A 25,447-nucleotide genomic window follows, 5' to 3' on the forward strand; every position below is an offset into this window, starting at 1 on the left:
TCGTTTTCTAAATGCATCTACTTTTTACTAAAAGTAACCAAACATTTATCTGATGCTTTTTAGAAAACTCATCTTTTACGATTCAAGTTCGATTTCAGAAAGGAGTTTTGCTATTAATATCGAGATCGCCAATCAGAAACGGGTGGATCCTTAACTGCGAACACATTTTCCTTAGTTGTTCCCTGTTTCGTCGTGAAAATCCTCGAGACCGTTATGCCAGTAACGATGAGCCCACCATGGAAGGCTGTTACCACCACGTGCTGCCATAATATCGAGCAAAAGTTTGCCTGGCCAGTAGTAGAAAATAATTTGATACGACTCACCGTTGCAACTTGAACGCAGGTGGAATGTCGAACCTTTTGTTGTCCTTTTGGAGAACAATTACGATGCCGTTTTTGTGGCATACTGCAATTAAATACCTCAGAGTCTTCCGTTATTGCTGGTTTCTGAAACGGTGTAATGATAAATTTGTTCCTTTTTATTTTTCTACCAAGCTATGTTATAAAGTTCTGTTTGTAATTAGCTCTCTTATGTAATTTAATTCTAAAAACGGACGACATCAAAATGGTGACTGGACAAAGACGATATTTTATATCAATATCGTAATAGATAAATTCTTCTGAAATTATTAATCAGATTACAAAAAAAAAATTATGCCATGACTTGATAGGAATAGATCGAATCGTTATATTGAAAGATAAATATCACTAAAATGTTTCGTCTTATCAACATCTCACATATCTGTGTTTAATATTCCAAAAGAATAACAAATATTTATGAGTATTAATTGATATAATCTTATCGTAATGGAGAGTAGATCAGTAGTTAAATGTGTATATAAATGACCGGCAGTCTACAGTGATGATATACTTAGTTGAATCTGTTCACTCAAGCAACATGGTGAGTAGTGCACAAAACGATTTAATATAACATCGAAAAAGATATTCTAAATATTATACAAGTACATGTAACATAAATATTACAGACATTAATTTGATATTACTATTCAGCTCTGAAAGATTTATTTTTATCTGTTTCTCTATATTAAAAGTTACTTGCGTTTTAATTTCCCATCTAATCGAATTTATTTTAAATTTGTATCTCCAATAATTTTAATTTCATCCATAATTATTCGCGAATATTTCACATACATTTACAGATGAAATTCGCCGCTGTCTTGGCTGTTCTGGCCTTCGCCAGTCCCCTGAATGCCTATGTAGTCCCACGCACCGGAAACGGTGCTCTCGCCGCTGAGCTCCAGGACTTCGTCAACATTACTCCTGTTGACGATATAGTCGCTCTCCTTCACGAATACATCAACCAAGACTCAGAAATGCAAGCATGGTTAAACTATTTGCAAACAAACGAATTCAGGAACCTCGTATCTGGTCTTGAAAGCATCCCTGAATTCCGGGACCTCCTCAACTACCAGCAAAATGCCGGTCTCGATGCGTACTACCTGGCGAACAAAGTCAATGATTTCCTGCATCTGGCAAAACTCGCCCCACCAAACCGCGTTAGGAGGGCTGTCACCGGTGGAATCCGCGGTTACCTCGATCAAGTTGAAGCAATGCTGCCTATAGAACAGCTCCGAGCTTTGTTCAGGCAGAAGCTGGCCAACTCCAAGGTGTTCGCCGACTTCATACATTTCTTGGGATCCCCCACCTCTCAAAGACTCGTCGACGCTACGTGCGCCAAACCTGCCTTCAATAACTTCTTAGCGAAGCTTCAGAGCTACGGTGTCAACCTCAACAAGGGCAGAGATTTCATGGAAAACCAATTGGGACTCCATGTCTCCTGTTCCGTTTAAATTTTTATAGTTTTCTTTTTTATATTCCGATATCTTTTTAAGTTTAATCAATAAAGAAGCGTATATATAAATACGTCGCTAAATATTGTTCCCTCAAAGTGCCCTTTACTCCAATCTTTCGTTATCAACCTTCAGGAACTTTAAGGTGTTCGTTAAAGAAGATCAGTATCTTCTGGCACGATAATTTTGTAAATAATGATATTAGTAAATTAGTAAGTTGCAAGTTTAGATTTCTCTTTGTATAGTTTTATAGTTTTTCGTCGAATAGAATAATCAAAAGATTTATAAGATTTTATTGATACTAGTAATTTGTAAACTATAACTTGACAAATTTCGCTAATATCATTAGTGATATTAGTTCAATTGTGTAAGACGGCACAGGTATTAATCCTCAATTAGAATCATAGGATGAAAATCATTAGTCTTTGTCGTATAAGGTATAGAATATAAAATAAAATGAAATATTCTTTTATCAAGCAATTTGATGTCCAAATTGTTAATTATAGATTTGCAATATGACTTAAAAGTTACAAAGGAGAACCTATTAGAGACGAAATTTTAGACGAAGAACTAAGATTCTATTTGCGACTAAATTCTTAATTTCATCTTCATTAATATCATGCCTTGTATCTTAAGTCGTAATGTTACAATAGAACACTATGTGCTGGGAAACTTCATAATTCTTTTCACGACATTTATAACATTCCTGGTAAATCGGGATCCACTTATTTGTATAACAAAATTTCTAAAGCACGTAAAATGTTTAAGCAAATATTGGAAAACATCCTCGAATTAATGAACTATTGTACAATATCCCGAAATAAACAGTTTTAATTAGAGATATGTTTCAGAATATTACGAGACAAATTAATTAATATAATAACGAGAAGGGGGATATAGCTTAAATATTTTGTATTTCAAATGGAAAATATAATTATGAGTGCGTAAGCTATCTATAATTTAAAAGCTCAAAAATGTACGAGTATAAGTGATTCTACAGAAGTGGAAAATTTTTACGGTTCTCACTTTTTAACGCCCTTAAAAACGTTAAACGTTAAAACCCTTAAACATTAAATTATATTTGCATGAGAGAGAAAGATAATAACTGTGATTTTATAGACAAATTATGAAGTACTGTCAATTAAGCTTATTTATATGAAAAATTATCTTTTCTTCATGCAATTCTCAGTCCTCTGTCATGTCAGAACTACAAAATTTACTCTACATCTTATGTTCAGTGAATAAATTTGATATTATTTACTTTATTATTATTTTCCTCTTTATATTTACTTTATAATGGTCGTATTTATCATTCACATTTATTTTTACTTTAATCGACTTCATTTTATTGACAAAAGTCATCGGCATGCAACTTTTTTCATCATTTTTACATCTCGGTTCCCTGTCTGCAAAAATTTTTCTAAAAAAAAACATGTCTATGGTACTAACAACGAAATCACGCGAAGTAAATCAAAAGTAATCAAAACAAGTTAGTGCACCTATTACGTTTTGTAACAAGTGGTCATTTTTGATTACCTAAAATTGTAGATTCGTTGACAATCACCTGTTGCTGCCAGTCACCTTTTCAATCCCCTGGTACGTATTATACTCCAATTTTGTTATCTTTTCTAAGTATTACTTAACATCAAAATTGAATAGTGATTCGCTTGAAAATTTATAACATTTTACTTTAAAATTTCCAGTTTCCTGATCTCAGTCTCCTGTCAAACAATATGATAGGAGACAGAAAGAAGCATCCGTGGGCTTGAGAAAAATGTATGTTGAGTGCATTTATATTAAACTTAGAAAATGCCTTGCATCGTTTAGGTAATGCCATAATTCAGTCCTGAACGTTAGAAAATAAAGTGCACAATTTATTTACTTTAGTTTACAATAAAGAACGCGGATTGATCACCAGTTTGTTTATCTAAGGAATAAATATTCGTTAGTTTTAAAAATGCTCTCAGGTCCTGTACGGGGCTCCGGTGTGGGCAGAGGACCCGATGAAAAGTTGACGTAGTTTACTCCTGCTGAGGAGGCTTCATAGGACAACCGCCATCAGGATCGTAAGGGGATACCGGACGATATCATATGCGTCGACGACTGTCCTGGGGGCGTCTCCGTTCGAGTTCCAGACCTTGGCGCTCCGACGAGTGTACGAAGACCAGAGGAGTCGAAGCTCAGGCGGGGACTGTCCCCCCGCCGAGCAGGCGGCCCGAAACGTTCGGGGGGAAGTTAGACGTGAGGTGTGGGAGCGGTGGCGCTCCCATCTACTCTTGTCGAACTGGGAGACTTGGAGAGACCACGGAGGGCTTCCACTATCCTTCCGGATGACGCTGGTGCTCGCAGGACATGGAGTATTCGGGGAATACCTGAAGAAAATCGGAAAACTGGTGACGAGCACCTGTCACTACTGCGGCGAGGGCGAGGACACGGCCCAGCACACGTTAGAATTTTATCCAGCGTGGGAGGCCTCACGTCAGTTGTGAAAGCGATGCTGAAGGGGCGACAAGAGCTCCTCGCAGTACGTTCATATTGCGAAAACGAAATGCTCGTAAAGGAACGAACAGAGTGGGAGAGGGTGAGAACATCCCACCCTTGTAGGGTTCCGCGCCAAAGGACGACCCTAAGCCGTCCTAGGTGGTCATAGAGGCCGACACGCCGAGGAGGATCTGGACCTCCTCAGACTTGCACGACGGCCCAGGGAATAGCGTAGAGAGAGGTGGCCCCTCCCAATGCCCGAACTAGGAATGACTCCCTCAAACAGGAGAAGACGCAAGACTACTCCGGTAATAATCTGAAAATTTTCTGGGTCTCGGGCATTCCAGCTAAGCGTCGGGTGGTCCACCGTGGGGTTTTAGTCGATATAGTCCGACACTAGCCCACCGCTTCGTAATGTGGGAGGGGGGTCCATGAGGATTTCCCCACGTATAAAAGAAAAGAAAGAAAGAAAAAAGAGGTTTTAAAAATGCAATAATTTTGTTTTTGAGTTTAACTGACAATTTGTCAAGATTGATGATTCATTTATGATTAATAAGTATTGATTGTTTTTTAGATTTAATTATTTTTGTTTCCACTTTCAAATTTAGCTGACAATTATCAGGACTGGTAATTAGTTCGTTTATAATCTAGGCGATTACAAATCATTATTGACGTGTGATATTGGATGTCCAAATTTTGTAAATAATCCTTCTAAAAAGTAATTATCTTTTAATTAATTCTTTGTGATAGAAAATGTGAGAAAAGATCATCTCTGTTTATTAAATAAAATATTTAAATACAGATGATTACATGAGACTCTTAACGAAATCTCAGTCGCCAGTAGGTAGTTTCTAAGAAAGTAAAATTACATGTAGTTATTCATTTGTCCGACCGCTTTTGTAGCAATGTTCTCTGTCACACCTTAAACTTGTTGCAATTCATAAATTAAATGAAAAAGTATGTGGGTAAAATCACTGCTAAATAAATCCCGCCTTTGCAGAATCGCCCTTATATAGGTTAAATGAGTGTAGATAAATTAATTCTATGATGATAAATACTAATTGAATTGGGGTCACTATTATTTCCGTGTCATATTGAATCTCACTGCTGCTAGCGTTAGTAACAGAGCGTAAAACAACAACAAATAGATATTTTCAGAAATATGAAGTGTACAGATATACAAAATAATACGCAGGATAAGATACTCTCGATACATGATAATTAAAAGCAGTACATCTAATTTTGATATCAGTTGATAATCAGCACTGCTTTCTATTTTGAAATAAAAACATGTTATCATAGAGATAACACTCTTCGTGTCACCACTTTTTCTTATTTTTAGTCATAAATGGGGCAGTTTCTCTACTTTCTAGCAGGTTGTCCAGATACATCTTTACTTGCCTACAGTTTACTTGTGGATAAAAGATTCACATCAATAGAATTTTTTTTATGTCAAAAAGAATTGCTGGTGACAAGATGGAATATCCTGCGAAAATTCTTAACGATCATTTCGACTGGTATGTATAATGAGTTGTCTACTATCGTCATAGAAATCATAGGCTCGAACAAATATAACAGAGATAAAATTTGTCAATGCCAGCGATAACATTTTGATCCTAATTAAGTACTCAAAGATAAAGCTAAACGATGTTTCCCGCACAATAGTCACCGTCGAAAAGAAAAAAAGGAATCTTTAATCCTTTAAATGCGTGCAACCCCAGATACTTAAAATAAATAATTTATTTTACGAAAAGTTAAGCTACCTTTTGTAATATAATGAACAAATGTATCAAGGGTCTGAAAACGAATGCATTTGTAGCTCGTTGGATGCTGCGTTTAACAACAGAATGCGTTGTGTAGAAATTTTACCGCAAAGTCAAGAAACATGAAATTTACAAATACGATGCGTCTACTTTGTTGCCATAAATGTGCAGATGCAAAGCAAAAGCTATGAAAGAAACAAAATTGCGTTATCCAGACTGCAATGTTATTTTATGGGTTCATGCTATGATGTTTTGAAGTGCATTATATAAAAGCTAATTATTTAAAAAGAAATTACATATGAAAAAATTAAAATGTGGATGTAAGGTGTATGAAGATCACAGAAAAGCGAAAATAAGTGATTTTAAAATACAATAATCACTTCCATGTTAAATACATTGCACCTTCATTAGATTGTGCGATTTCCTTTTCAATTATCTTAGCTACCGAGGGGCATAAAAGTCATGAAATTATCAAAAATAATTTCGTCATGTTCTTTCCGCGCAAACTTTATATATTTCCATGTTGCTTATGTTAGATGCAAATAATACAGATAGTAAAAAAGTGGAAAATTTTTCCCTATATTTCTATATTTCATCAATAATAATTATAGTATAGATAGTATAGATAGTAAATAAGATTAATGATTAGTCACTTATTGCGTACAATGTAATCCCGGATGAAAATAAAAATCGCGCGATGTTGATACTGTAAATACTACTGATCTGTAAATGTTACACTGATAATCAATTACAATAAGACACTAATCTCTGCAAGTGCTGAGACACAGGTGCACGTATAATGAAATCTTATCATTCTCTCAGGTATCTCGATATCTCCATTTATTTATTTGAATACGTTCCAGTATATATAAAGCAGTCTAGCCGATAGAAAATTCATGAGGTACTACAGTTTTCCCACAAAAGTACGGTGAGTTCACAAATCGTTGTAAAATAAAATTTTATATTATAATTATTTTTGCTTAAGAACTATTAAATATCTGTTGTCTAAATGAGTTTCTCAATAAGTTTGTATTATATTTATTGGCTTCTGAGCAATTTTAAGCAATTTCTGAGCAAACAAATTTTGACGCAATCAATTAATCCAACCTCATTAAATGGGTTAACGTTTCGTCTCGATTTATACCATCGAAAATGCTTCCATTTTCATTGCGTTTCATTTACTATTGAATTAACTATGTATCGTCCGTTTTGCAGATGAAGGTCCCAGTGGTACTGTTCACGGCGATATTTGCGTTCGCAACTGTGAACTCTCATTATCTCCCAGATTTCGGCAAGGGACCGCTCCATGAAGATATACAATACTTCCTGGACTTGATCCCGATGGACAAGGTTGCTTCTGTCGTCCTAGAATATGCCGCTGAAGATTCCGAATTCCAAGAGCTACTTCAGTACTTCAGCTCATCAGAGTTCAAAACAATGATCTCGGAGATCGAGACTCTTTACGAGTTCCATAAGTTCGCAGACTATCTAGAAAAAAACGGTGTCTACATTTACGCCGAGCTGAATAAATTAAACAAAATAATTGGCATTCCACCGTTCCAGCAGTTTAGCAAAAAACAAATCACTGGTGGAGTGAAAGGTTTGTTCGAAGACGTGAAGCAACTCGTCTCTTATGACTTATTCATTCGTGGTTACGTGTACAAGATGAGAACATCGGACGCTTGGCGCGATTTCGTAGCCCAACTGAAGTCACAGGATAACCAAAAATTTGTGGACGCTCTCTACGAAAACAGAAATTACCTCAGATTCCGTGCAATGCTGGTGAACAAAGGAATTGACATAATTTTAATCGAAGACATCATCTACACCGTTCTTGGTATTGAATTCCCAATCTTCGAAATGCCTAAATCAGAAACCTTCGCCTCTGACGAACTATCTAGGGACATTCATGACTTCCTGAACTTGGTCGACGAGAACAAAATAATGAACATCGTTATGTCCTACCTGGAAGACGACGAAGTGCAGAGGGCAATCGAATACATGTACAGCGAAGCATTCCACGATTTGGTCCGCAAGGTCGAAGCTATGCCAGAATATCAGAATTTGGTGAGGTACATGGAAGACTCTGGCTTGGACATGAAAAAGGTGATCAGCAAAATCCACAAATTGTTCGGCATGGAAGACTACGTACCACCCATGGAATTCTCATCGATGAATACATTATCAAACCTTGGTGGATTGAAAGCTCTGTTCAACGCTGTAGAGGCTGCCCTCCCTTTGGACAAATTCACGGCCATGTACAATGAAAAGATGCACACCTCTCCTGCTTTCCAGAACTTCATGCAAAGACTGCATTCCAATGAATTCCAAAAAATCGTCAACACGGTTTACCAATCACCAATCTTCCTGGAAATGAGACAGAAGGTCATCAACGACGGAGTGGACCTTGTCCCTATCAGGGATTTCATCGAAAAGGTGCTCGGCATTCAACTTCCCAGAGTCAACTCCCGTGCCATGTTACGAGCGGAAATCTTCGCCTCTGACGAACTATCCAGAGACATTCACGACTTCCTGAACCTGGTCGACGAGAACAAAATAATGAACATCGTTATGTCCTACCTGGAAGACGACGAAGTGCAGAGGGCAATCGAATACATGTACAGCGAAGCATTCCACGATTTGGTCCGCAAGGTCGAAGCTATGCCAGAATATCAGAATTTGGTGAGGTACATGGAAGACTCTGGCTTGGACATGACAAAGGTGATCAGCAAAATCCACAAATTGTTCGGCATGGAAGACTACGTACCACCCATGGAATTCTCATCGATGAATACATTATCAAACCTTGGTGGATTGAAAGCTCTGTTCAACGCTGTAGAGGCTGCCCTCCCTTTGGACAAATTCACGGCCATGTACAATGAAAAGATGCACACCTCTCCTGCTTTCCAGAACTTCATGCAAAGACTGCACTCCAATGAATTCCAAAAAATCGTCAACACGGTTTACCAATCACCAATCTTCCTGGAAATGAGACAGAAGGTCATTAACGATGGAGTGGACCTTGTCCCTATCAGGGATTTCATCGAAAAGGTGCTTGGTATTCATCTTCCCAGAGTCAACTTCCTGGTATTTCAACTTCTAAAAGGAACCTATCACTGAATAATGCTTGACCTTCTGAAACTCGATTTTTGTGGCTAATTTAGAATTTAATAAATTGTAGTCATTTAATTTCCATTAAATCTCGAAAACTTACTGTGTGATATGTTCATTTTCCTGTTCTAAAGCAAAAATTCATCAACTTATAGTGCAAACATACATATACTATACGTATTTTAGTTTGAACATATTTCAAAGATTTCGCTTAATCTTGGCAAAAACAAAAATAGGTTAGGATTTATGTCTGGTAAAGTACTACTCTTACTGGTTGCATTATTTTATTTTCTCTGCTTGTTTATTTCTTATTTTTCATATTGTTAGGTCACTTCAATTTTACTAAATTTTGTCTGGTTCTCTTCATGCAAATCATCTTTATTCGTGTCTCCCTATCGCGTTCAGCCACATCTACCATCTTTTCTTTTTGGAACTTTCTTTTCTCCCTTTTTCTCCCAATCGTTGTTCGCCTTCCATTCCTCAAGCTTCGTGGATTCAAGTGTCATTTTCCTTCTTTCTCACTTGTCCCTCTTATGACTTCCTGCTTCATTCTAACGCGCCAATGGCAAGTTCCGAGGCTTATTAAATTGTAACAATTTTAATTAGAGAAGTAGCGTGCACCAGCTTGTTCCTCCCCTTGTTCGTCCTTCTGTTAGTTCTCACCAGAGAAGGACGGAGTGAAAGGGTGGCTAAACCCCGCGGCAACCGAGAAGACGCGTCGGTTAAGACACCCCATACTTTCCTTTTAAAAGTTAGCGCCACGTGCTCGAACACGGTCCTCTTTTATTTATCGAATAGCTACCGTTGCTACTTGAGGCCATTCGCTGCACCCGGTGCCCTTTTGCTTTTCTGTTTGATCAACAAAATACGGCGTTAACGAATAACTATTTTCGACGAGAGATGAAATTGATCATTATTCGACAAATCGATCTTAAACTTACCAAGACAGGCAGTTAATGATGGAACGCGATTTTTTGGGATTAATTCAGAGTCTCAGAAAAAATAGTGATATGAGCGAGAGAATTTTTAGAGTGAAATTAATGTTCTAATGTAGAAATTTCTATGGTGCTTGATATTAAAACATTTTAGTGACCTTTGGGAAAGAAGCACTTATATGTATAATTGTATCTATCTATTGAATCACTCTATATAAATAAAGAGGTGAGGATTTTAATAATACAAATATGGTGCGTTATTCTACTTATTTTAAGGAAATATATTATTTTAGTAAGATAAGTTATTTAACGAACAAGAAAGTGGTGTTTCATTTTTATTGGAATGTGTATAAGAAAATTTGTGATATGCATAAGCCATTTTTGATGTGATTAATGCTTGGGGATCCATCTTTAAAAAACTAATTCTTACTTATTGTTACGATAAGTATACTACTCAAGCTCTTTAGGATAGAAATTAAATTCTTTTTCACGTTTTAGCATTTTTTTCAACTAAGTAATATTGCACAATGTAGTAACTTCGCCATTTCCAATTAAACCGATATTGATTCGGTACTTAAAAATATAATCGGCAATTTCTATATCGGATGTAATCTTATCTGAATTATCGAAGAACATTATTACCGATTTACTAGATTGTCTACTTACCTGTTTCGATAATTTACACTCTGCTATACCTACACATTAGTTAAGTGTTTAATAAGTTATCATTAAGTATATGATAACTTACGTTTGTCGGTAATTATCCACTAATTTAGAAGAGAAATACATCCAAAATAGGTAAGATTAATGAAAATGTATATTTCGAAATAATATATATATATAAGTATATATATATGTTGTTTTAAATAATTAATAATTCACATCTAATAATTAATTTAACGGTGATGAAGAACCTGAAAGTAAATATATTCTGTCATTATTAACTTCGGTTCGAATTTACTTTCAACGTTAATTTGGTATTCAATCTATGTTTTCGCACAGTTGGCTGGTACTGTACAATAGCGATGTTTACATTGATTGTCACGTTTTACATTGATTTACAAAGTTTTACAACCGTAATGAGTTCGTGATTCATAAGCGTCGACATAGAGGACGCCACATAAATGTTTATAACAGCAGTCTGATAATTAGGTGATGATTTCTTATCATTTTCAAAAAAATTACTGCACTAATTGCGTCGTATTAAAGTAGGTATATCATAGATCTCATTCAGCAATTAACATTTTATTTGCCTTAAACTTCATGTAAAGCTGTAATCGATATAATATAATTAATTATGATATCCATTAATTTTGCAAATTTTTAAAGCATTAACTTCGTTCAAGCTGGAGCGTATAAACGATACGATGCCTTCAGTGTTTAAATTATCTTGATTATATTTTAAAAAAATAATTATTCATTAAAAATGATGAGTTTTACTTTTCGTGATGAAAATTTTTTGTGATATAATATTAACACGTAATAATAACAAAAATGTGTTTTACATTACATTCCGTATATTCCATGTATGATACAATATAAAATACAGATAATAAATAATAGATGCTAGATAATAGATAGATGATAGATAATGTAACATAAAAATATTTCATATTTTACAATCCATATTACATCCAAACGTTCTCTTGATTCTGACTGCAAAAAAGTGAAAAATATTTAATCGAACAATTTTTCCATTGATAAGTAGCATTAAAAAGCTTATAATTCCTAAAAATATCGACATACATACATCGATAAAATAGCAGTAACTTTTTATTACTCTTGTTACTTGTTATTTTTTACACATCCTAAAATTGAGTTATAGTTTCATTTGGATTAATTATCTATTTGACGAATCAGATTTGGGGACAGCATTACTCGTGTCTCATATATTAGTGACCTTTTTAATAATGACTAATTCAAATAATCTTATCAGAATGAGTAAGTCAAATTCACCGTGATATATAAGACGGAATGAAAAAGTGATGGGCGTTATAATTCTCCCGGCATTAATGAGAAAAAAAACCAGGTCCTACAGTAAGTAGCATATAGGTTTAAGTATAATTGCAATCATTCATAATTTAAGAATTAATGGATTAACTGTAATTCATAGATGTAATTAGAACCATTCGCATATTATTCTGAAATTAATTAAAGATTTTTATTCCTATATCATTTGAGTACATTGTACAATAACATATACATACCAATTTCTGTTAATTAACATAAATTCTATTAACGACACTGTATAAATAGATTGATAATTCCATAATGATCGAACGCTAAATCATTTCAATAAATTTCATAGCGATTTTCCATTTTTTCATAATTCATCCCAATTTTCAGATGAAATTCGCTCTCACAGTGTTGACTATCCTGGCCGCAGCCAGTCATCTCAACGCTTACATATTGCCAAGCGTTGGCACAGGTGCCCTGGCCAAGGAATTGCAGGATTTCGTGAACTTGGTGCCCATCGACAAAGTACTAGAGCTCACGCAAGTATATCAAGCCAGAGACAAGGAATTCCAATGGATTATGACTTTCTTGCAATCCGATGATATGAAGGGCTTCGTCGAAGACGTGGAAGCTTTACCCGAATACGAAACCCTCATGAAGTATTTGCTAAACCAAGGTCTTGACAGTTACACTTTAATGAAGGACATAAAAGAATCCTTGGCAGCGAATATCGAAAAAACTAATGTGAATTCTAATCTCAGAATTACCGGAGGAATCGCAGGTTATGTAAAAGACGTTTCAGAAGTCATATCTGTGTACAATATGTCGAATCTGTTCGAATACAAAGTCGTAACTTCTGAGGTTTTCAAAAATTTCTTGCACGAAATTCTATCTCTTCAATACGAGAACCTTTACACAAGTACCTTCACGAATCCTCATTTCCAAAGAATACTAGTACAACTTAACTACCTCTATGTCGACAGCAATACGTTCCATACGAATTTCGCCACATTTCTCATAGCTAAAGCGTTGATATATAAATATCTTTAAGTATTACAGATAAGAATGCGCGTATAGACCGTTTGTATGTACATATAATTGACTTAAAATTGTGACTTGTAACATGTAAAATTATTTCATATATATGTATGCTAATTTTAGAATAATATTTAATAAATATATTAAGTTAATTGACATTAGTAAAATAATGCTGTTCTTTCTTTCGTGTTTTTACACTTTTTTATAACATAGAAAATATTTGAAATTAATGTTAAAATATTAAATACATGGTAAACACAATGGTGAAATATTAAATACAATATTAAAGAAAATATTAAATATTAAATATTTGTAGAAAAAGAAGTAATATTATATAATCTACGGATTAAAGTTTTATTTTCATGAGAAATTTTGAATAGGAAACTCCTGCTTTTTAAAGTGAAATTGAGCCGAATGAATAATTCGCATGCCAGGAAAATCTGTGTGGGAATTGTTTAAAAGTTAAAATTATTTAATTTCGCGTTATTAATTTTGCTGCTGTTTCCTAACGAACATTACATCATGATCAAAAACTATAAAATGATATCTGTGGCTATCAATCATATCGATATAATCAAAATTACGAAACGGAAGTAGCCAATGTAATTCTGTTTCTATCAGATAATAGAGTTGGAATAACAACTACAAGTCTTTCTTAATTTATAATTTTTCCCTAAATTTGTTAACTTCCATTCAGTCATAACAAGATGTTAGCATACAATATAATATAAACTAAATTTCTCACCATTTATAGATAAATGAATGGAAAAATATGAAAAAGAACAATATACAAATACAGATACTAAAAAATTCCTATATGTCAAATCAATTGATCTGAAAAATTCTTAATATATCTATAGTATAATAAGGATGAATAAGCCTATATACAAGCCTATACAGTCAAACATCATTTATTGATTGGTAGCGAAGGATAATAGCGAATTTTGTTGTTATCACCACTTATTATTTAATATGATAAGTTTAGCTTAAAATAATGCCTTAATGAGAAAGATCGGTTCATACATGGAAATCATTCGATGTTTGGAGTTTTCAATTGTATACACCAATCAAATTTATATAAGAAGTTAATAGTTCGCTTAAAACATATTTTGGAGGTATCGTTTGATTTTATCACGCAGAAATAGCATTTTGAGTGTACGATATAAAATAATAATTGAAATTAAACATTGCGACACCATTGTACTCGATAGATTACGATTACTTCTTCAAGGAATTTATCATTATTGATATTATCTTGGCTCATGATAATCTGTAATGTTATATAACTAATAGCCTACCTATTTTTTGTAATAGATAAGGAATGTGTTATGTTTCATGTTTTTTTTATCGATGATTATTGTTTACAAGAAATCGTAGGTATATCACGAGTGTTCAAAATAATCTGTTTTGTAATGTATCCTATTACGCAAAGGATGCGGCTAGTTGAAATCGAGCACTAATTTATTGTTTTCTAAATACCTACTTCCTGAAAAGTTATGCTGGTAAATAGCACTGATGCATCCACATTATTTATGTGGTTTCATGTCACGTTACAATTATGATGACTTTCTACGGTGTAAAAAATCTTGCAACCATTCAGCTAACAAGCTGTTTGCAAGCTAGAATATAAGTATACTCCAACGATTTAAAAATAGCGCTTAAAAAAGGTACTTTAAAATCTTAATGAAACCACCCCTGACACAAGGGTGCGTCGCAAAATATATTCCTATGCAATAAGGTACCTACAAAGGAAATTTCTAAATAAAAAGAAATTATATGGTAATAAGATAAACTATAAATGAAGTAGTCAAATATATCCGTATGTCATATATTTAGACGTTCTTTGCGCAACGTGTAAACATGTATGAACTATGTAAATGTTCGTGTATCAAGCATCAAATAATTTCAAAGTATACTAAGTACAGCATATAATGTACACACATGCGTTATTTACTAGAAAAAATGAGTAGATTTATTAATTATGTAATTATGTGTTGGTGGATTAGGTGACAATATGATAACGCAAAGAATCCTCGAAATATAACCATAATCTGTCGAATACAATTGTATCGCAACCATTCATTTTACTATATTACGTTTCATTTTAGCTATCATCGCGTATCGTGCACGTATTGTGACGTAGTTCGTTTGCATGATAAAACATTGACGATATCTTCGAAATGCATCTTAAGAAGACTATCACGCCAGACGATGCGAATTTGATTAAGTGAAACGTGTGAAAATGTCAACGTTACGACTCTTCTCGAAATGATGATAGAATCATGCGAAAGGAAAATTGTGGAAATGATAGGAAACATGTACTATACTTCAATAATCTATGTAGCTCGAGGTCTTTGCGTTTAAACAATTATTATAAGTTTATATGAAATGATTGTATTGAATAATATTAGACTGTAGCAAGAACCGTTTTGTCAAATGAAATATTGAACGCATGTAGTTTGCGCAGAAAATAATATTTTCGTGATTTGCTCATCTGACAGGATGATTAGCTATGAAATTCTATTATTCTCTATTATTCAGAAATAATTTATTCATTAAAAAGTTAGCTAGGTTTCATTGGATAATAATAGCAGTTTAATTTAATAGTAGATAGAAGGATAAATAATAGTTTTAAAAATTATCTATTATCTTCCTTATTTCGTTCAACGACATATGTGAAGGTAGTCTCGTGCAACCACTACATTTAGATTCATGAAACTCCGCTGACTTCGCAAACTTTCAGCGCAAATAAAAATGTAGTATCGCAGGTGCATGCTAATCTTCGCAATGGCTCGCCCTGTTAAATTCGCGGAATAAAGAAAACTTAAATTTCTTGTCGTAACTGCTGCACAAATCCACTAGCTTAATAAATCTCGTGTCAAAAAGAGGATATCTCGACCAATAGAAGTTTAACCGTCATAATTTGCCTTCGTCTCGTGTGTTCTTTAAGGAATGCGTCAAACGTTAACCTAGCAAAGGGATGTCTATCATCGTACGATGGCCTGGCGAATCTACTCGGCCACTTTGAACAAGGTCTTTCTCTCTTCCGTATCTTAAGTGTGCAAACTTTCGTCGTAAGTTTCTGAAGGGTTAAACTTTGCGCAGTTGCAACATTGTTCGCAACTCTAACCTCTTATCCCGTTTTTTACATGTTGTACCAGACTAGTGGATTTACATTAACAAACCCTGTCGATAATTGGCCAAGAATTTTGCGCTTGAAACGAATCATCTGGTACAATGATTTCTTATTAAATCAACATTAAGAATCAACCTTAATCCTCTGAAAGACATGAACCCTCAAATTATGATTGTTACCATGGTAGCCGCAGCTTCGGTTGCTTTTTTCGGATTCCTTGCCTATCGGATCAGAGTTCGATCGAACGATCCAGATTTATTAAGCGTACTCCCATTGGAAGACAATAGCTCCCTCGACGAAGATCTCAGAGACATTTTGGCGTTCGTCCCTATAAAAGAAGTACAACGAATCATTGAAAGATACATGGAATACGACCCCCAGATCGGAGATACCGTGAGCTTCGTGAACGACCAGAAGAGATTCATATTGCGCGAGTTCCAGAACATGCCCGAAGCAAACAAATTGATCAATTTTCTGCGACAGAATGGTTTGGACGTGGATTCCTGGCAAGAAAAGATACGATGCTTTTGGAAGATGTCTCCCAGGTTCATCAAATACGATCCGAGTATGGCAGCCGGAGGCCTGACCGTGATGATCAATAAAATCCTGGAGACTATGCCTCTGGACGAGTTGCACGAACTGTTGCGACAAAAGGTGAAATACTCGGCAAGCTTCCGCAGATTTCTGTATGCGTTGAGATCCAGAGACTACCTGGAGCTTTGCAACGCGATTGAGACCAACGATGTGCTACATCATCACTATTTCTGGGCGAAAGAGGGTGGACTAGAGATCACGTTCGCGATCGAACTATTCAATGAGCTGCACACCTACCTAACGCAGACTTTAGTCACCTAAGAATTGTCATGAACCATTAATAATCATTATTGAGTAATAAACCGCAGTGGAATGTAAACATTATACATTTCAGATTTTTTATTTTTACACACTTGGTTTTAGTAACATAGAATTTAGCTTATAATTTGCAAAATATCCGCATATATGCACAATTGCGACAGAAACAGAATTTTCAAAAGAACGTTCAAATGTTATTCATATGATTACGTCATTTAAATGTGTACTTGGTCAATTATAAGTAGATAAGACACGTGCTCTGCATTTTACTACAATAAAAAGGTATGACCGAATGAGAGGGGGCAGTAGATGAGTTTGACAGTTGAAAGATAGCGAATAATCGGTAAAGGGGTTCCTTCTGTTTGATAATATCTCGTTATCGTCATTCGAGTTGGAGCTTCGTAATAGATAAGAAAAATGCTTGCGTACACTGCAATACACGTACTGCCTTGTCATTTTGTGTTATTTTTTCACTTATCCATAATTACGGATAAAGTGTTCATACCTGGAATTGCATATGCATTCCTATACTATACTATTTGCAAGATTTTGATGATAATGTTTCACACTTTCCTAAAATTATCCCTAAACATATAAACATATTCCTAAAATTATTCTCTAAAAACATTACCTTTCCGAAATTTTACAATTTTTGAGTAAATGCAGATTATCACAGATTTTCTAATAACTTTTTAACAAAGTTTTTTCTTCTATAAAAATCGAACTGTTTATGTAGTGCAAAGATAAAAGGAACATAACATGAAGAAGATGATATTTTATATATGATATTTTATAAATATCAAATATACATGCTTTTTCAATATGTAAAACTTGAAACTGCAATGGAAATTATAAGTAAAAATGAGGACAAGGCTTGGAAAATTTCTATGTTGAAACCAACGTCTACGACCTGTTGTCCCACTTCCAGGAAGTTCTTGTCCGAGAAAATGGACATGTAGAATGTTAAGTACTTGTTCAAGACCACTTCATGCACCAAGTGTCTAAACACCTTGGCGTGCTCAATTTTGTCTTCGTAGAGACGCGACAGGTCATCCATCGAAATAAGGGATGCAGTATCCTCCATATAGCCATTGATTCCACCGGTGACCTTGTAAGGAGTCAAGTAAGCTGTTATCCTAGAGGTCAGAGGTCGGATACTAAGGGCTTTGTTGAAATTGTTCACCACTAAGTTTACATCAAAACCATTGCCCTACGTATAGTTCAGCAGCACCTTGAATTCAGGCGCCTGTTCCAAGTCTTGTACCCACTGTTTCGACTCGTTGCTGTTCATCAACTTCATGGCTGTTTGGAAATGTTCGTCCTGGGCCAGGTAGGCTTTCGATATTTCGAGGAGCTCCTCGATCGGGATCAAGTCGACAAATTGCTGGAGCTCCCTGGCGAGATCCAAACCCGTGAATGGGACTTGGAGGGCGTTCAGAGAATTGACCGCAATCAGAACAATCAAGAACGCTATGATGTCTGTCATCTGCAAAAAATGAATTCATTGAATATGGCTGATACACGTTTATGTTCTGAGGAAGGAATTCTACTGCTGTGTTACGCTATGGGTACAATGAATGCACGTTTTGAGCCATAAAATATCTGAAAAATGATGTAGCTACTCTCATCATAAAATTCTAGTTCGTGAGTATCCAATGCATCATAGTTTAAGGTACTGTTCTGTGACAAATCAGTAAAGGATCAATGTACAAAATTTAACGGAATCAGGATTAAAAATGCTTCATGTGTGTAAAAGTCAACAATTTTCTCTTCTTCTTTGACTTCTTTTAGTTAATCTCATTTCGCTTCTTGATGTGAACTACCGCAAGGTTGTGTCCCGTTGCATTTTACGTACGAATAGGGCAGACCGTAAATGCATTTCGATAAGCTTAATCGATTTCATTGTGTACTTGTAAAATACGTTATATCGTACTCCGATTGCAAATGACTTAGCCTAGCTTCATATAACTATGCAATTTCCAATTAAGTAGCATTAATGTTATGAACCTGTCGATCTGTGAAAATGTTTCGAAGACGTGCGATGTTACCTGTGACACCAGCATGTCAGTTCCACATGACTGTTACGTCATGGAACAGATCGGAAATAACTTTAGGTTTGTGGTATACCTATGAAGCTACATATTGTACCAGCTTGTTATATCAGTTCCAAGAAGACGTTTCCTTGACCTCCATAGCCCCCTTTGGGAGCTTCGTTAAGAGTGACACAAAAACGTTCACATAGGAAGTGTTTATTGACGTATGATGGCTATTTTCCCAACTCCATCGAGACTTCTCGCCATTCATTCGCAAACATCTACAGTAGGAAAGGAATGCGTTTCTTCTGCAAAAAAATGTCTAGATGTTGCACAACTTGCTTAATTACAAGCGGATCAAGCAGGTGTTTTGTATTAGCACGGTAAAAATGCATGGTAGAAAGAGGGAGCAATAGGCATATAAGAAGCCCGCCCTCCCGGTTGATAATAATCTCGTCAGAAACACTCGAGTTGCTACTTCATAAGATAAGAGATATGTTTGTATACAATTCCTTGATATTCTGCGGTAACATCTATTTTCTGATACAATTGCGTAAAAAATGTTTACTCCGCAACTGTATATTACTCATAGCGAGATTTCCTCTATAATGTTTTATATTTCTTACATTTCCAAAAAGTATTATCTGTCTTGTTAAATGTTACTTTATATTGGTATACGTATGTGGTTACCAACAATTTTTTAATAAAATTTTTTCTTATGTAAAATTCAGACTACTTAATAGTGCAGTGGTAACAAGGATGTAGATGAAGAAGGTGATATTTCAATGCAATATAATTATATTTTATTCTTTAAGAGATAAATGAACAATAAGCATTATGGAATTGAGATATTAAAACCTAATACTTTCAACTTTAAATTACAGTGGAAGTTACAAGTAGTAAGGGAGCGAAAACGTGGAAATAGTTTCTATCGATGCCAGAGTCTGCGGCCTGTTGTTCCAAATTTTGGAAGTGCTTATTCGAGAAAACGGATAGGTAGAAAGGTAAGTATTTGGCGGAGATCACTTCGTGCACGAAATCTCTGAATGCCTTGGAGTTCGCTATCCTGTCTTCGTAGATCTGCGCAAATTTATCCATCGAAAGAAGTCTACCGATATCGTAAATGTAGCCTTTGATTCCACCGGTGATATTGCGGTAAGGGGTCAAATAAGCTCGTATCCTAGAGACCAGAGGTGGGATACCAAGAGCTTTGTTGAAGTTGTTTGTCACCAATTTTATATCAAAACCACATTTCTGTATAAAGTCCAGCAGCATTTTGTATTCCGGTGCCTTTTCAACCTCCTGTACCCATTGTTTCGATTCGCTGCTTCTGAGTAACTTTATAGCTGTTTGGAATTGTTTGTCCTGGGCCAGATAGGCTTTCGATATTGCGAGTATTTCATCGATCGGGGTTATGTCCACGAACTGCTGGAAATCCCTGGCGAGGTCGCCCGAACCCGTGGCTGGGACTTTGAGGGCATTCAAAGGACTGGCCGCGACCAGGACGACCAGGAGAGCTGCGATGGCTTTCATCTGCGAAGAAACGAAATCTTTGAATATCGTTGGTACACGTACACATGAGTTCAGAGGAAAAAGTTTGTATTGATCTGTGATTGATTATATTGTGTTTGTAATTAACTCTACTTCTATTTTATCCACAGCACAAATAGAATGCTTTCTTACGTTATGGTTATAGAAGATGCGCGTTCTGATTAATAAAGTATCGAAAAAAATGACGGGAAATTCAATAGAATAAGCAAAAAAGATTATGTTTCGTATGTAAAAATACAAAATTTGTTCGTATAGATTGGTCACCAATGAAAATGGTGCATGTTTAGCACACGTTTAATTTAATGAAATTGTATGGGTAGGTACCTACCTTTGATACTTCTCTTCTCTTTTGACTTGCTTTAATCGTTTGTAGTTTTCTCCTCGACCTGTTGTACCAGTTGGTCATGTCCTGTTGCATTTTATATACAAGTAAAGCGAGCGATAATTGTAGTTCGATAAGATTAATAGATTTCTAGATGCCCCCGTAAAATGCGTTATCTCATATTCTATTCGCGTATAACTTATTCCAGTGCTATATCTCTCCTTCGTTATCCACTGTATCGTGTTAACTGTAAAAACATGTATCGATTCCTAAAAATGTTTTGATAAACTTTATATGTCACCTGCATGCTAGTTTCACAATGCTAATCACATAGATTATCGATCAATTCGAAAGAAGCTTTCTTGATAAAGGAATCTGTATAATGTACGAGCTTATTCTATCAAGAAAAAGTTTCTTCGACTTTAGCCTGCTTTGGGAGCTTCATCAAGAAAGGCATACAAACATAACACCACATAGGATATATTTATGTATCGACATATGATGGCTACATATCTTCATCGAGACCTTTCCCCTTCCCAAACACTATTAAGCGCGAAAACATCCTTCACACAACTTTAATCGAATATGAATTAAGACATAGATTACAATTTCCATTGTTTCGTTACTGTTTCGCCGCGTGAATCCACTAGAGGCATCGAAGAAGCCACGTTAAATACTACTCGAAAGAGATCTTAGATGAATTAAACAATTTTTTATAACAAGAACTATGATACAAAAATACCATTAATATTCTCCTAATATTTCACACTAGAAATTGTAAAGGACACTTTCAATTCCACGAATGTTCAAGGTATAACATATGACGTTGATGGTTCATGTAACTGTGCAAAATCTGCCTCTTCCTTACGAGAAAAGATATAAAATTCATTGAACTGAACTCATCTTCGAACGTGTGCCCGCGGCATGTTTTCCCAAAGCGGTCAATGTTCCATTTCTATGGGTGGAAAGTCATGCCATTTTGGAAGGAATGGGTGCCATACGGTGCGGCGCGGCGATGTAAATACGAGTAACGCTCGCGATCAAGCTGCTAAATAAATTTATGTAGATATTGATCGCCTAAAAATTGTCATAAATAGTTAATAATCATTACTGAGAAATAAATTGCAATAAAATGTCAACGTGACAAATTCCAAATTTCTTACCCTTACACATTTGGTTTTGGTATTGTAAAATCTATCTTAGAATTTGCAAAATATTCGCAAACATGTTCGATAGCAATAGAATACGATACATTCCTAAAATTTTTGTAATGTTCTTCAACTTGTTTAATTACGAGCGGGTGAATCAGCAGGCGTGAATTAACACAGGAACATGATAGAAAGAGAGAGAGAGAGAGAGAGAGAGAGGGGAGCATAAGTATGATTATATGATTGTAAGATTACAGGTAATTTTTTAAGGGGGAGCTTTCGCTTAATAGTATCTTGTCAACAATATTCGAATTGCCACCTCATAGTAGATAAGAAAGATGTTTGTACACAATTTCTTGATATTCCTTGATGGTAACATTTCTTTTCGCATACATTTACGCAAAAAATACTCACTCGTGGAGATGTATATTACTCATTGCGAGGTTTTCTCGATAATGTTTTACATTCTTATCAGCAAAAGTATTATCGGTCTTATTAAATATTCCTTTATATTGGTATAAATATGTAGTTAGCAAAATTTTTTAATACAATTTTTTTCTTATGTAAAAATTGGACTACTTAATAGTGTAGTGGTAACAAGGATGTAGATTAAAGAAAGATTAAACAAATATTTCAATGCAACATAATTATATTTTATTTCTTACGAGACAAATGAACAATAAGCATTATTGAATTGAATTCCTAAAACCTAATACTTTCAACTTTAAATTACATTGGAAACTACAAGTATTAAGGGAGCGGAAACTTGGAAATAGTTTCTATTGATGCCGACGTCTGCGGCCTGTTGCTGCAAATTTTGGAAGTGCTTATTCGAGAAGATGGATAAGTACAAGGATGTGTGTTCGGCGGAGGTCATTTCGTGCACGAAATCCTTGAATACCTTGGAGTTCGCTATCTTCTCTTCGTACAGTTGCTCAAACTGATCTATCGAAATAAGACTACCGATATCATAGACGTAACCTTCGATTCCACCGGTGATCATGATATGAGGAGCGAAGAAGGTTTTTATCCTAAAGATCACAGACGGAACACCAAGAGCTTTGTTGAAGCGGTTCACCAACGATTTTATATCCAAACCGTTGTTCTGTATATAGTCCAGCAACTTTTTGAATTCATGTTCCTGTTCGATCTCTTGTACCCATTGTTTCGATTCGTTAGACCTGAGTAACTCAACGGCTATTTGAAATTCTCTATCCTGAGCCAGGTAGGCTTTCGATATTTCGAGAATCTTTCCAACCGGGATTATGTCGAGGAAAGGCTGGAGCTCCCTTGCTAGAGCGCCCGAACCCGTGGCTGGGAGTTGGATAGCATTCAGAGGACTGGCCGAAACCAGGGCAACCAAGAGTGCTACAATAACTTTCATCTGTAAAAAAAATTAGTTCTTTATTTTTGTTGATGACCGCTTATGTTTAAAGGAAGAAGTTTAGACTGCTTTAATAGGGTATGGTTACAGTGGATGCGCATTCCGAGGAAAAAAATATTTGCAAGACGATGTAGCTAGTCTCATAACGAATTTGTAAGAACTTCAGTTGTTGAGCATCCAGTGTATCATAGCCTTCTATACTTCATGTGTGTGAAAAGCAACAATTTTTCCAAATAGCTTATTGATCATTAAAATGATGCATGCTTGGCAGTCGTCTAATTCAAAGAAATTTGTATCGGTACTTACTTTCGATGCTTTTCTTCTCCTTTGACTTTTTTAGTCGCGTTTCGATGTGAACTACTGCCAAGTTGTGTCCCATCGTATTTTATATACAAGTTGCGGAGATGATAATGTTATTTCGATAAGATTTATCAATTTGAAGATATACTCGTGAACTACGTTATCTCGTATTCTCCTTGCAAATTACTCTAGTTTCATATCTCTGTGTCATGTTCGGAATCGTAGTAATGATAAAAACGTGTCAATTCGTGGAAATGTTTTAATGACATGTGACGTGACACCTGCGTGCGAATTTCATATTGATAGTCAAACAATTGGAAAAATATCTTAGTTTCATGATAAACGAAACTATATGAAGTACCAGCTTATTTCACTAAATCAAAGGAGAATACATTAGCTGACAAATTTCCTCGACCTTTGTGACCTGCTTTGGGAGCTTCATTAAGCGAAATGTAAAAATGTTTGCACATAGAAAATATTCATTGACATATGATAGCTACTTTCCAGCTTCGGCGAGACCACTCGCCCACCCGATTTTTATTAAGCACGTAATCTTCCTGTATAGAACTATTACCGAATTGCATAAAATTAAAGTTTGTCCAAAATTGCAGTTTCGTTTCTATTTTGTCGCGTGAATCGACCGTATGCTTCGGTAAAGGCACATCAACGAAAGGAATCTTAGACGAACTAAACAATTTTTCGTAAAGGCAACTGTAATGCAAATATACTCTTAGTATTTTCATAATATTTCGCACCCTTAATTGAAGATACGCATGTGCACCTTCGTTTACGTAACTATTCAAAACTCATCAACGTATCAGAATTTGGTTCCTAAAGATGTTCGATCGGTATTCATCCCTAAACACATGACCAGTACCGTATTCTCAAAGCGGTCAGCGCTTCATTTCTCGGGGTGGAAATTTAAGTCACGCCGTCGCGGAAGGAATTAATTCCGTTGAAGACGTCGCTTAGTCGTATGAACGAAACATACCGGTGTGAGTTCGACGAGGACGAGGTCGAAGGGTGTACGGATGACGGGGGGAGATACAGGGCTCGAGGCTGTGCTAAGGCAAGCGGCTCGCGGTGTCTGCGGCAAACAATTCCAATTAACTCGCTGGAATTGGAATAGGACTCCTCTCGTCGACGCTTTCTCGACCGAGAGATCGTCTCCTGGGTGCACGAACGTCGACGACGACGTGGGGAACGCGCGCGCGTTCCTCGCCTGGCCTTTCTCACCCTCTTCCATCCACGTTCTTCGATATCTTCCTCTCCGTGCACGCGCAGAAATTAGCTGTCCATCTAAAAAGTTGGCGAAAACACGCTCCACTGACAAGGAGAACGAGAGATTACGCAACTCACGCTTACTAAAATGAAAAAACTTGGTGGATCTTCCAAGTTTCCTCATTGATATTTACATTTCAATTGAGAATCCTCGATCAAAAGAACGGAACAGCGTATTTTCGAAAACAAATATTCACACGATCGGAACATCGGTGCATAATTTCTTGATCCTCGTCCTAACATCCGTCTCTCTATCTGTCCTATTCGAAAGGCGGAGCTGGTTGGTAGCCGGGGAGGTATAATTCAATCAGGCTTTGGTAGAGGATGTTTGTCAAGTACGGTTTCT

At 35.8% G+C, this 25,447-nt stretch overlaps 6 protein-coding genes across 6 annotated transcripts; 4 read left to right on the plus strand and 2 right to left on the minus strand.

Moving 5' to 3' along the window:
* The first annotated feature begins 861 nt into the window (after positions 1–861).
* Positions 862–1,875, plus strand: LOC138183077 (protein G12). The gene is made up of 2 exons (XM_069119617.1): positions 862–900; positions 1,160–1,875. The coding sequence occupies exons 1-2, from the start codon at positions 862–864 to the stop codon at positions 1,808–1,810; spliced, it is 690 nt and encodes a 229-aa protein (XP_068975718.1). The 3' UTR covers positions 1,811–1,875.
* Positions 1,876–6,901: 5,026 nt separating this feature from the next.
* On the plus strand, positions 6,902–9,267 carry LOC138178443 (uncharacterized). Its single transcript, XM_069110314.1, has 2 exons — positions 6,902–6,982; positions 7,270–9,267. Exon 2 carries the CDS (start codon positions 7,270–7,272, stop codon positions 9,172–9,174), a length of 1,905 nt encoding a protein of 634 aa, XP_068966415.1. The 5' UTR covers positions 6,902–6,982; the 3' UTR covers positions 9,175–9,267.
* A 2,809-nt stretch (positions 9,268–12,076) lies between these two features.
* Positions 12,077–13,233, plus strand: LOC138178573 (protein G12-like). The gene is made up of 2 exons (XM_069110569.1): positions 12,077–12,137; positions 12,447–13,233. Exon 2 carries the CDS (start codon positions 12,447–12,449, stop codon positions 13,104–13,106), a length of 660 nt encoding a protein of 219 aa, XP_068966670.1. The 5' UTR covers positions 12,077–12,137; the 3' UTR covers positions 13,107–13,233.
* Positions 13,234–16,383: 3,150 nt separating this feature from the next.
* Positions 16,384–17,085, plus strand: LOC138178567 (uncharacterized). The gene has a single exon (XM_069110554.1). It carries the CDS (start codon positions 16,384–16,386, stop codon positions 17,083–17,085), a length of 702 nt encoding a protein of 233 aa, XP_068966655.1.
* A 797-nt stretch (positions 17,086–17,882) lies between these two features.
* LOC138178648 (uncharacterized) lies at positions 17,883–19,796 on the minus strand. The gene is made up of 3 exons (XM_069110718.1): positions 19,231–19,796; positions 18,314–18,568; positions 17,883–18,190 (listed from the first exon to the last, which is right to left on the minus strand). The coding sequence occupies exons 2-3, from the start codon at positions 18,566–18,568 to the stop codon at positions 17,900–17,902; spliced, it is 546 nt and encodes a 181-aa protein (XP_068966819.1). The 5' UTR covers positions 19,231–19,796; the 3' UTR covers positions 17,883–17,899.
* Positions 19,797–19,895: 99 nt separating this feature from the next.
* Positions 19,896–23,949, minus strand: LOC138183086 (uncharacterized). The gene is made up of 4 exons (XM_069119630.1): positions 23,827–23,949; positions 22,870–23,520; positions 20,995–21,138; positions 19,896–20,648 (listed from the first exon to the last, which is right to left on the minus strand). Exons 2-4 carry the CDS (start codon positions 23,518–23,520, stop codon positions 19,989–19,991), a joined length of 1,455 nt encoding a protein of 484 aa, XP_068975731.1. The 5' UTR covers positions 23,827–23,949; the 3' UTR covers positions 19,896–19,988.
* Between the last annotated feature and the right edge of the window lie 1,498 nt (positions 23,950–25,447).

The sequence above is a fragment of the Bombus flavifrons genome, chromosome 1 (assembly GCF_040668555.2).
Source record: "Bombus flavifrons isolate JBK064 chromosome 1, iyBomFlav1_principal, whole genome shotgun sequence".
Lineage (NCBI taxonomy): Eukaryota > Metazoa > Arthropoda > Insecta > Hymenoptera > Apidae > Bombus > Bombus flavifrons.